The 12,505-nt window shown below is 44.4% G+C and overlaps 1 protein-coding gene across 8 annotated transcripts in view; it reads right to left on the reverse strand.

The window, feature by feature from the left end:
• MARCHF8 (membrane associated ring-CH-type finger 8) overlaps positions 1-12,505 on the reverse strand; it is a 697,693-nt gene that overhangs the window by 35,492 nt on the left and 649,696 nt on the right. For 4 of the 8 annotated variants that reach the window (XM_085603729.1, XM_085603744.1, XM_085603736.1 and 1 more), the window contains 2 exons: positions 9,835-9,914; positions 8,681-9,496 (listed from right to left, as the gene is read on the reverse strand). In XM_085603729.1, coding sequence (XP_085459855.1) covers positions 8,681-9,496; positions 9,835-9,914 — 896 coding nt within the window. The remainder of the gene's footprint in view (positions 1-8,680; positions 9,497-9,834; positions 9,915-12,505) is intronic. The other 4 variants (XM_085603748.1, XM_085603747.1, XM_085603750.1 and 1 more) reach the window with 1 other exon arrangement.

Below are 12,505 nucleotides of genomic sequence, written 5' to 3' on the forward strand. Positions count from 1 at the left end.
AGGTGTGTGGCATGGACTGTGTTGCTGCTTTACATATATCAGCTATGGGAATGTTACCAAAAACGCCATTGTTGCATCTTTTTTAAATGTTGAATGAGCTCTTGGAGGTACAGTAAGTTATGTTATGTTAAATGTTAAAATAAATTTGTAAAGCGCACGTACACCGGGGTGGTTTCATGGCGCTACTTTGATTGATATCCAAGTCCTGGAGAACTATTCAAAAAGCCCGTCGGAAAAGCCAAGTTTTAAGGAGACTTCTGAAGCCAAGGAGATTGGTGCAGAAGCGAATTTCAGAGGGGAGGGAGTTCCAGAACATGGGGCCAAAATAGCAAAGCTGGCACCACCAGTGCGCTTTAATTTAAAAGAGGGAATGGACAAGAGTTGCTTGTCGGCTGAAGGAAGATTGCGTGTGGGAGCCTACTCTTATCTTTTATATAGCAGGTTTGGATACATTTTATTTTACGATCTATCTAGCAATACCTGCATTTGAATTGGTTTGCCCTTTTTGGGGCGTTGCATATGCCATAAACAGTTGATCAGTTTACCTAAATTCTTTTGCTTGGTCAATGTAGTACATAAGCATTCTTTTCACATATACTGTATGCAGTGCACTGCAACGGTTTCTGTTTTGGGGGGAAAAAAACTAGTAATTCTATAGAATAATTTAAATGATATGGCAAGATCACTTTTGGTTTAAAATGTTGGCTTATTTCTTGATATCGTCCTACCTTTATGAACTTAAATGAAAGTTCTTGAATAGTGAGCGCATGAATCTCACTAACTCTTCGTTAAGAGGTGATAGCTACTGAGAACCACCTTTCCACATTAACAACTGTGAATCCACTAAGTGCAAAGGATTAAACAGTAGGCTCAATTAGTTGTGTGAGCACTATATTTAAGTTTCACACTGGCGCTGGAGGCTTTCTAGGGGTTATTATTTGTTTGAGATGTTCCATGAAGGCTTTTATGACTGGAATTGAAAAAAAGCAATGAGCGGTCTCTATTTTGCATATATGCTGCTACAGCTGCTAGATGTAGTTGTATAAATGTGTAGGCCAACCCTGACTTTTGTAATGCAGTCAGTAAGAAAGCATGTCCTGCACAGTTACCTGAAGTGAGCTGAGTTCTTTATTAACATAATATCAACAAAATGTTTCCATTTGCACCGTAGCAGGTGCGAATGTTTGGCTTGCGTGCTTCCCGAAGAAAAGCCGTACATTCTACAGGAAGATTTAAATAACTAAATTCTAAGACCTCAGGTACCAAATTGCAAGATTGAGCTTCTTTGGGTCTGGATGTTTGACAAGACATTTGCTGAGAGAGAAGATCCACTCTAAATGAGAGTTCTCTGTGAGGGGACATGGACATTTTTACTGGGGTTGAGTGCCAAGGTTGCCTGACCCAAGTTGGTGGTACAATAATGAGCAGTGTCTTGTTGCTTCTTCCAGACTACATATGCGATGAGTGGGAGAGGTGGAAAAGGGTAAGCTTATTGTGCACTCCTGGAAGATGCTCCACCAAGAGAGGTATGTCGTGATGAATAGCCTGGTGCCATATCTTTTGGGGTGGTATGGAAAGCAGAAGAAAGGGTGTGCCTACCTTTTCTGGAGGTAACACACTGCAATCGTGTTGTCTCTTTTGATCAAGACTGTCTTGTTCTTCATCATTACACAGAAGGATTTGGGTGCCAGTTATCTGGCACCCAAATCCAAACAGCTGATGTGTTTGCTTTGTTGCCCTAAATTCCATGTTCCTTGAACAGCTTTGTTTCCAAGATGTGCGCTCCAACCACTGAGTGATACATCAGTGCTAGTGGTCACCTGCGGAAGAGGGTCCAAAAATGGCCTATCAATAAACAGGTTGTTGCTGTTCCACCAATTTAGAGTGCTGTGTGCTGGCCTTTCTCAACACTAGATCACTGAGTTACACTTCTGCTAGTGACCATTGACTGCAACTGGCGAGGCATTGCTGGAAAGGGCGCATGTGTAATCTGGCTTGTGGCACAATCGCTATACATGAAGCCATCATTCCAAGCAGTCTCATTACAGTTCATACTGATATTGGGCGCGTAGACTGAAAAGGAGGAAGTAGCTGGTAAAATGCCATCACCCTCTGGTTGTTGGGGTATGCTTTCCCCATGACAGTGTTAAGTTCATCCTAAAAATAGTTGGATCTGTTGAGAATGGAAGTGAGATTATTCACCTTGATTGTGAACCCTAATCTGTGTAATAGATTCAGTCCTACCTGAGTGTGTGAAAGCCATTTCTGTTTGCTGCTGCTCTTGATCAGCCAGTTGTGTAGATAAGGAAAGACATGGACGCTCCCATTCCTGAAGTGAGCTGCGGCCACCGCTACACATTTTGTAAAGACCCTTTAGGATATTGTAATTCCTTTATTCGCCCTTCCACTGGTTTACATGCTCAGGGAAGCTTGGGTGAGCCTGTGCTTGCTGCTCGTGGTTCCTTTGGGGGAGCCACCTTCACCCCTAACTCTAGTATTGCTACCTCTGTAACTTTCCTTTGAGTAGCCTCTGTTGTTTTGGGGATCCCGAAAGTCTTGATGTTATTGCCTTTGGTATGTCTGTTTATGAGCTGTTTACCCTCATTTGGGTGAGCCTCTAGGTTACAGCCTACGAAAAACTCCCCTTGAGGTGAATGTTAGTGGTGCCCCCATGGACTTTGCTATTTTTGTGGTGTTCTTATTTGTTTCTAAAATGTCATCCACCTGGTGACCGAAAAGGCGTTCCCCCATCAAAAAATGTTAAGAAGGTGGAGTTGAACCTCTGATTTTAAACCCTAACATCCTTAGCCCAGCATGCCTGCGAAGTAGTATGCTGGTGTTTATTCCTTTTTAGAAGCAGTGTCAACTGCATCAAGTGTGCAGGGGATGTTTGCATTTGAGATTATCTTACCTTCTATTAGTTCCTACCCCCCACTTCCTGTATGTTTCAGGCAGATGCTGTATGAATGCTTCCAGCTCTTCCCAATGGAATCTGTCACGCCTTGACAGTAATGCAACTGAATTGGTGATACACCAGTGAATTGACACCCCAACAGCACCTGCTGCATCTATACGCTTGCTCTCTTTGTCCGAGGCTGGAACATCCACTGTTGTTGGCACAGATGCCCTCTTCCTGGCTAAATGAACCACTATTGAGTCTGGTGGAACCAGAGACCTTATGTAAATAAGGTTGTCTTGGCAAGTCCTATACATTTTTCTATCCATGTAGTGACAACATGGACTCTGATAGAATCTTTAAAATTATCAAGAGCAGATTTCATCGCCCCCTTTAACATTGGTACAAACTGAATAATACGTTCAGTTTTAGTCTTCCCCTTCTAAGGGGTGGACAGACACATAGTGGTGATGAGCCGCTCCCTGAATTACAGCATGGTATGATGTTGTATCGTCCGGGGAGATGGTTTTATTAGATAAGGCACAATATCTGGATCATGTAGGTGATTTACACTGTATTCCTCCCATTGGTCATCATTTGTGCTGATTAGCATCATAAGGGTCTCTATCTCCATATAGACAACCTAGGTCCGATTAGGAGTGCCCCTCTGGTGATTATGATGTGGGGAAGGGAGGCAGTAATGAGCTTCTTTATGGTGGTGGTGGTGGTGTTTGGGGTGGTACTGAAGGAGCTGGCAAACATGCAGCTGGTGGTGCAGACTTTTGCATGGTAGGAGTATGAGCATGTTTGGAAACTGGTGTATTTTCGTTCTATCTTTTATGTCTAGAAGGTACTCCAGTTCATTTCAAATGGTAGCTTTCTCTTCTTAGGAACGGTAGTCTAGTTCTTCCACAAATGTCAGCATTCTCTTTTTAGGAATAGGAGAAAGCATAGACACAGATGGTTTATGTGGAGGCTTTGTTTGAATTTTTCTCCATATTAGCGTGAATAAAAAAACATTTTTGTCAAACATTAAGCTTTTCAAAGCTAGTGCCTTTCAAGTTTCCAAAGCAGGAGTCAAAATTTCCTTTCATTTCCTGTTTGTCACCAAACAGCCTTTATTCAACTTCGAAATCTTTGACATTGGAAACAACGTTTTTGACATCAAAGGCGGGTCTTTCAGCCCCATGGGGTACTTCGACTCTGATGTTTTGCCTCAGCTCTGACTGGGTCATTAAGGCGGCAGTAGGATAACAAGCCTTCTTTTGGCTTTTTCTGGGCTGGAAGCCCAACCGCTGGAGTGGTGCACCTCATTGACAAGCAGTTTGTGGTGCATTCGTCCCCAAGCCCTGGATCTGTACTCACGGACCTAAGTCTCTTCGGCATAGGTGAATTTGACTTTCTTGGCTCGAAATACTCTTGCTCCTCATCAGAAGCCTCTGATGAGAGTATTTCGGGTCCTGGTGATTTCTTGACGTCTTGGAGCTCTGCGGGACCAGGTAGCTCATACTAGAAGTGAAGAGAATCTGGTTCTTCAAAAAATGTTTGAAGTGTCAGACCTTTATTGACGCTGCACCCTTGAATGCATGCAGTATCTTTCTTTTTTGTACCTTCGAAAGCTTGACAAAAGGTGTTCTCTGACTCCTGGTGGTTTGGAGGGAGACAGTGGTTAGAACAAATTATACTTTGATTTACAATGTGTGCAGAAACTAAAGGAAGTATGCTTCAACTGTCCACATTATCTGAGGCCTTGATGATTTTTATTAAATTCTTTGAGGGGAATAGACGCTGAAATATGGATGGGCTATCTTACAGTTTCACTGGAATCGACGAGGCGATGCAGGGCCTGATGTTTGCGTGCATAAATGTGACGGTATCAGAGCTGTTGCTTTTTATGTCAAAACCTGATGGCGGAAAAAAACAATCTAAGGGTGAAGCAAAAAACATAAGCATTGTGGTCAAGGGAGGAGTCACTCTACACCTCATGACTCGAAACTTCTTCAGAAGAAATTCCACTGCAATATCCAAACCCAACACTAGTTTGCAGGAGTATGCAAACACATGCTGCAAACATTCATTTTCAGTGCCTGTTTAAATTTGTTAAGGTAATAACCAGCGGTTCGAGCAACGTGAAAGATCTGAAATATAATGGGGCAAATGTGGGTTTGAATTACAGATAGTAAGTGGAAGCTGGCTGATCATAATTGCTGAAGAGGAATATGGGTGTTCTGTCCAGCAGGGAGGTGGGTGGGGAGTGTACAAGGTTTGAAGTAGGACCTTCAGGAGCCTTGTAAAAACGTTTCTGATGGTGGCTATTTTTAAGAAAAATAATAACGAAAAGTCACAGGCCGTAATAATAATAAAAAGAGTTATGGCCAAGCAGGTGGAGAAGATAATTTATTCAACAATTTGGCTTAATTTCTGGGGATAGGGTTTAATAATGGAAAATAGGTCAAGATAGTATGGAGATTTGACTGTGTAGAGGGTGGAGGTTATAGACTACTGCGGGCTGCTCTGTAGGTACTGATTCTAATACAAGTACCCGATTTCCTCGATTTGTGAATTAAGAAGCAAATTTATGCGTTAAGTGCTTGTATAGATAGTGTAGAGGGGCCTTGGGTTAAAAGTTTTTCAGGCGGGAGTTTGTAACCTTTGACTGCATGACACTGGGCTATGTTAGATAAAATTAGCCTCAGTGAGTACGGCAAACTAAAGTGCAAATCAAAAATAGCAGAGTGTCAATCGTAAGAAGCAGCAAAGTGCAATAAAAAGTGAAACAGTGGTGTTTCTGCAGATATGTATTCATACGGTGTTGATCGAGATGTAGCTGGGGATTTTCTCCTTGGAGGATTTGGGGGGGGCATGGTCAGGTTGTGTCATTTGGGGCAAAAAGAAAGGAGTTCAGGTTTTTTATTGTGCTTGAACCGTAGGTGCTTATTCTTCCAGTATGGCCATATTGACTATTGGCATGTTTTGATGGTGATTAGTCAATATGGATCAGCCATCGGTGTTTGGGTCACACAATGAAAATAGCTGTACTTCTTTGGTCTTTCTTACTCCAATAAAAATGTTTGCCCACCAAAGGGAAAGAGAAAGTCAAGGACAAAAAAGCTGTTTATTTCTAAACTTCACTTTATTAGCTGGATGCTGTCATCAGATGGGTCTGGCTTCCTTTAGGCTTCTCTTAAAATTGTTAACACCTGTTTAGCTTGTATGCACAAACAGATTTGGTGAACAATGCTGTGATGTGGAGTGGTAAATGGAAGGGAAGGAAAGAAAGAAAACTCCTAGTGTTTGGTGAGTAAACAGTGTTGGCTAGGTAGATCTGTATAGCAAGGGCATTTGGGCAGGGCTGGGATTTTTCAACACCCAGTACTTTTGTTTCCTTAAATGGACCCTGCAGAATGATTGGGAGAGAGAAAAACACAAAGGGAATAACCTACGTTTCGCATGCATCATCATTAGCACTGTCTTGTGTGCTCTACAATTTGTTCTTAGGTAGAACTAAGTGCAGTTGCCAGGCAATGCTGTTTTTGATGATAATGTGCTCATCTAACACTCGTTTCATACACAGAAGGGAGTGCAAAAAGATAGAAACTTGGTCAAGAGGGTGGAATTTCAGCCTCAAATCAGCCAAGCGCAAAGTGAAGCTCGAGGCTAAAACAATCCCAAGGATTTGTTAGACCCTAGAATTTAAAGCCATTAGGCAGTGGTGGGATATCAGGGTTACCATGTCATTAACGTTTAAGCTGGTGGACAAGGTGGCAATTCTGGGATAACAAATGAAAATTTAAGTCACAATTTGTATGGGGAGAGGTTCATGGTGTCTTACATTGGTAAACAAGGGCAAATGGACTATTGGGGTAAGGGAGAAAGACACTAACACTAAAGTCCTAAATGGAATATGCATAATGGAAGAAGGAAGATATAACTGTTAACAAGTATTAGTGGATTAACGACAGGTCGCTATAAGAGAATGCAGGAATCAGTGCCTAATTTGAGCTGGTCGTTTCCGGTACTGAGCACTGACGCTTAGGGGGCTCATTAGGATGTCGGTGGGACCGACACCGACGGCATATTGATGTCGATCCCACGACATCCGAAAACGCCATCAGACCATTGGCCCTGCAGTCGGTATGTAATTCCTACAATGAGAGCTGTGTCTCCGCCATAGGGATTACAATGGCCAATCAAAGGCAGTCTAACCGCCATTGAAAGGCTGTCGGAAACAGACTTTGGGGACCTTTGCTATGAGGCCAGGGGGGCACCATAGGTGCCCCTGCAAACATCAATGCCCCATAATGCGGTGCCTGCCACAGGGTGCAGGGATGTTTAAAAACATGCCTTTTGAACTTTTGGCTTGTGCTGTTACCCTTTTCAGGGACGCAGCACAAGCCTGAATAACAAAAGGCATGTTTCCAAAAGCCTACACGGTGGTCGGATCCTAATTAGGCAGTCGGAACTGCCGACTACTTGTCAGCCAGTCCCTTTACCGCAACGCTGCTGTTCGGACACTCGTCCGACCGGTGCCGTAATTAGGGCCTCAATCATCAGCACCGGCGCTTTTCATAAGCACCAGTTAAGGACACATTAATTTATGTTAGGCACGGAAGATTAAGTGATTTGCCCAAAATCACAGGATGTTGAGCCGAAGCTGAGACTCAAACCTGGTTCCTCAGCTTTGTAGTTGGCAGCTCTAGCCTTTAGACCACATCCTCTCCTCACTTTCATGGTTAGTATTTTGTTCTGTTTTAAGCGGCGCTAACAGGAGAAATGGGATGGTGCAAACTGCCTCCTGATGAGAGCCGTGGCACATATTTTGTTACAACTTATACCACAGAGAAGGATGCTCAGAAGGAATGTAACTACCTCTTCCACTACTATGTCATCTACCTTTACACTGTCACATGCTACACTCACCATCTATTCTTAATATGTTTAATTACCAATCTCTCCCCACCATTGCTTGGTTAGAGCTTTATCTGGCCACTAGAATTGTCAATACTTTACATAGCCATTCCTCCAAGTCTACTCAAACTGCTTCCCCTAATTCTAAACTCTACCTTAGTACGGCATTCCCAATGTATCAGTGGACGATTTAGAAGCTGGTGAGGTACACAGTGGTGTGTTAAAATTAGAGGGCACACTAATGAGCAACATTTAAATATTGTGAAAAAGTGATTACTCCATATAACAACTTCCCAGCAAAAGTGTATTCATTCAAAAAGAGTGAAGTAAGCGCATGGTGAACAAAAGTAGATGTTAATCAACAAACTGGCTACAGACCATGAAGGATGTGTTTAACAGTAGGTGGAGAAATTGGCTTAATCGTTCTGTAAAATCATAACTTTAGGTTTGATCTAACTAAAAAGAGGTCAAATTGAAATCAGAGTGGTCGGGCTGGATTAGAGCAGATGCACATTTTTAAAATTAAACTAAGTTGGGTATTTCACATTTTACAAAAAGAGAAGAATAGCAGCTGAAACAGTGCATTTTTAATGCTTAGCTTAAAAAAAAAAAAAGTGAGGTGAACATTATATACCAAGAAAGAGCATTTCGGAATTTTGGAATGGAATGAAAGTTCGGTTATTTTGTCTTATTTCTGTGGGTAAGTTGTGGGTAGGTTGTACATCCCTGTCCAGAAAAATCATTTAGGCATGCTAATGAACCCAGATAATGTCTTCTTTCAACAGCTCAGAGCAATATAATCACACTGGCAAGCTATGATACAGAGCAGGATTAAAACTGATTGAATTGCAAGGGTTTTGTTTTTGGGGTGCCAACCTGCATTGATCTCCTGAGGTTGAAATAGGCGATAGTGGGGGACATTTTTCTGAGATAGGGGAAGGCCAGTCAAGGTCACTATTCTCAAATGAACAAAGGGGTGCTCGTGGCTCCTTTGACTTGTTAGATGCGTTGTCCTCAAACACTTCATCATCTCCCATGTCATCAGAACAGAACTCTGTGCTTCCAACAAGTACACTAGATGAAGTATCAGCCGGCTGTTGAGTTGAGCAGCTTCCTGTCTCATGGAGCTTATGAAGACATGAGCCCTGAGAAAAGGAAAAAAGATTACGGAGAAACACTTTGCTTTTCCAAAACTCGCCATCTGGTCTTTCCTCTATGAGAGGTATAAGTACGGTGCTGTGGTTCACTCCTATTCTGGAAGCACGTGGGAGATTTGTTGTTATGGATGAATCATGAGGCTTTTTTAAGTTGCTATGTGGCTTGAAATGATTCATTTTCTTTTCCTTATGGTTATATTTCTTCATTTTGAGGCACTGCTCCGAAGAAAGGAGCAGTTTCCCTTCAGAGCATGTCCGCTCAATGTAGCTGGAATTCCGCAAAGTGTTTTTGGCCTTCTTGTCCACATCATTCAGCGATCTTGAGAATGGCAATGATCCATTAGCCTGGTCAGGCCTGCAAACCCAGACACAGTCTTGTGGGGGTGGGTTATTCTTTGAAGCTTGCACAACATCATGACACACTACTGTTACTGTGTCTCCATGATTTAGAGAATTCTGGTACATAGAACTTTTCAAGACAACTGCAGACTGGAGTGGGATGTGATGGCAACAATCAGAAAGAACTTCACTGGAACTGCATGCAGAATCACGAAATCAAAGCATAGAAAGCAAAAGAAAACCAGAAATGTTAATAAAGAAGAAAACATGAAGTACAATGGAAAAGTGAGAACTGTATTGTATGTCAACATGGAGACTCCTAAATTACTAGAATCCCAACAGTCATACTTCATCGAATCACTAAAACATAGTTAAAGTCAGACTCTAACCGGTTTACTTAAACACAGCACCCTTCAACTATAATGCAAGCTTTCTAATTGTTGTTACATTTACATGGTATTTTGTTCACACTTTCCCATGCAGTGCACCTTTGTATGGTGAACACCGCGCATAAGAAATTGGCGATATTATTACCTGCAGATATCCTGATTAGATGGAGTAACTGAGGTCCGGGAGAAACTGTGAGGAGCAGAGACTGACGTTGGACTTCCAGCCTGTAATGGTGAAATTAAATATTAGCTTTGTAGTCATCAACTCTAGCATAGAAGTACCATTTAATGATGGCAGTTGTGTGGTATAGATTGGCGACATTTAACTGAGGCTATAACAATGAAGCAGCTAGTGTATTTTACAGGCATGAGATGAACATATATTATAACAAGACAAGGGAATCATTATTATCTTCTTTAAGTGCACAATGAGTTTTCACTGCAGTTATAACATCTTGTGGCGAGACGTTGGCCAAAATGGAAGGTGGTAGGGCGATCCAGTGCAATGGGGCCTTGAAGGTGGAAAGATTAGTACTGGGAGGTGGCACTTGGTGACTTACTTATAACTTGAGGGGCCAGGTTAGTGGACTGTAACTTTCGCATATGTATCGGGATAGAATGTCAGAAAGAAATCTAGGAGCTTTACTGCTTACTACTTTGAAAACAAGCATAAGAATCTTCTGTAAGGCGCGGTTCTTTCTGGCGAACTAGCCGGCTTGGTGTGGGGTGTTAAGGATGAGATAACAATAGCAGAAGAAAAGGAATGAGAAAATATTAATACTGAAGAAAAAATTTTAAAGTGAGAAAAGGAGGGGCCAAATGACAAGGCATCAGAGGACTAGAGGGCTGGGAGCAGATGTCTTTAAATAATATTCAACTGAGCATAAGTGTTTGGAGAGGAATAAAGGTGAGTCAAGTCTGTAATGTGGAGTGGAGAGGAGAGTACTCTGGTGCAAGGATACTCGAAGTTTTGGAATTGTTTCCATTTTGGAAAATGAGTTGCATGGGAAGGAGTGGTGGGGAACTGTTGATATGGATAGGGTAATATTAGGTTTAGAGTGGGCTAGTGTGTGTAATACAAGCATTACATGTATGAGTTTTAGAGGATCCATAGTCAATAGTTTGAGAAATGAGGGACAGTTGGCATGTGGCCAAGAGTAGATGTGAAATTGGTGTGCTGCATTTAATTAGTGAGTTTCAGATTGAGATCGCCATTGAGGATCACTATGATGGAGAGTTCAACTAAGTCGAGACCGTATCAAGTTTGTAAAAAAAGAGTAATCGAAAGACTGGTATGATGTTTGCTTTGAAGGGCGCGCAAAAACTAGTGTATTGTGTACTCGAAGGAGGTTGGAAGGCTGGGTTGTTTGGGTGTGGATAATAATTCTAAGTGACTTATTAAGTAGGACTCCCTGCTCCCCCAGCTTTGCGGCTGCTTTGAAGTGGCAATGTCAGGGTGGAAGACTAAGTGTGCGGCTCAGTCCTTAAGAATCAGTACTTTCAGTGACGGCAGAAAAGTGTAATGGAGGCTTGTGAGAGTCAAAGTGGTCAGGAGTGAAGAATGTTTTGTTGCAAACAGACTGAGCATCCACAAGGGAAAATGGAGACAGAGTTCATAATAGGTGTTACAATGCAACTGAGTGGTTTTGTTGGCTTTGTGAGTATATGAGGTTACCTTCGATAGATTTGAGGAGACATAATTATGTGTAGATAAAGGGTGCAACTGGGCATAGATGATGTAGCGTGATAAGGTGCTGTAGTGGACAGCAGGTGCGGTGCGTCCATTGGGGCGTTGGGGCATAGCTCCCCGCCCGCAGCTCCCTCGGCGTCTTTGAACTTAAGTAAACTGAATCAGTTTACTTAAGTTCAAAGACGCCGAGGGAGAACTGACAATCATGTCAGTCAGCATGACGTCGCACTGCCCACCCCCTTCAGAGTCTGAAGGGGGTGGGCGGTCCGGCGTCATGTTGACTGACATGATTGTCAGACAGACCAGGCAGGGGCAACAGGCAGCAGCACAAGTGCGCATGAGTGGGGAAGGTGAGCGAATTTTCGTGCCGTGCCCAGTCATGCGCACTAGTGTCTGCTCTGGCTGGCGCATGCCCATTAGGAGAGCGAGGGTTGAGCAAAGGCTCAAACCTCGGTCTCCTAATGGGTAGGCGGGCGAGCAGTAACTGTGCCCTAAGCCAATCCTGGCGCTGCTGGCAGCGCCAGGATTGGCTGAGAGGGGCTGTAGGCGCCAACAGACCCGAGGCGGCGCGGACGGCGGTCCTGCTCTCAGCCAGGATTTTTTAAAATTTATTTTAAAACTCCAGAGTCCCCCTCGATTCCCCCGCGCGACCCCCGGCCGCCACCCCCTGCGCGACCCCCGGCCGCCACCCCCTGCGCGACCCCCGGCCGCCACCCCCGGCCGCCACCCCCTGCGCGACCCCCGGCCGCCACCCCCTGCGCGACCCCCGGCCGCCACCCCCTGCGCGACCCCCCCGGCCGCCACCCCCTGCGCGACCCCCCCGGCCGCCACCCCCTGCGCGACCCCCCCGGCCGCCACCCCCTGCGCGACCCCCCCGGCCGCCACCCCCTGCGCGACCCCCCCGGCCGCCACCCCCTGCGCGACCCCCCCGGCCGCCACCCCCTGCGCGACCCCCCGGCCGCCACCCCCTGCGCGACCCCCCGGCCGCCACCCCCGCGCGACCCCCCCCCCCCCCCCCCCCGCAACTGCTGACTGCACTGCATTTTCACAGACTCACGTCACTCCACCTACTCGACTCACTGGAAGCTCACCTTCATCGACTCACTGCCATCAATTCCAGGCAAAG

Source organism: Triturus cristatus, chromosome 1_2 (assembly GCF_964204655.1).
Source record: "Triturus cristatus chromosome 1_2, aTriCri1.1, whole genome shotgun sequence".
NCBI lineage: Eukaryota > Metazoa > Chordata > Amphibia > Caudata > Salamandridae > Triturus > Triturus cristatus.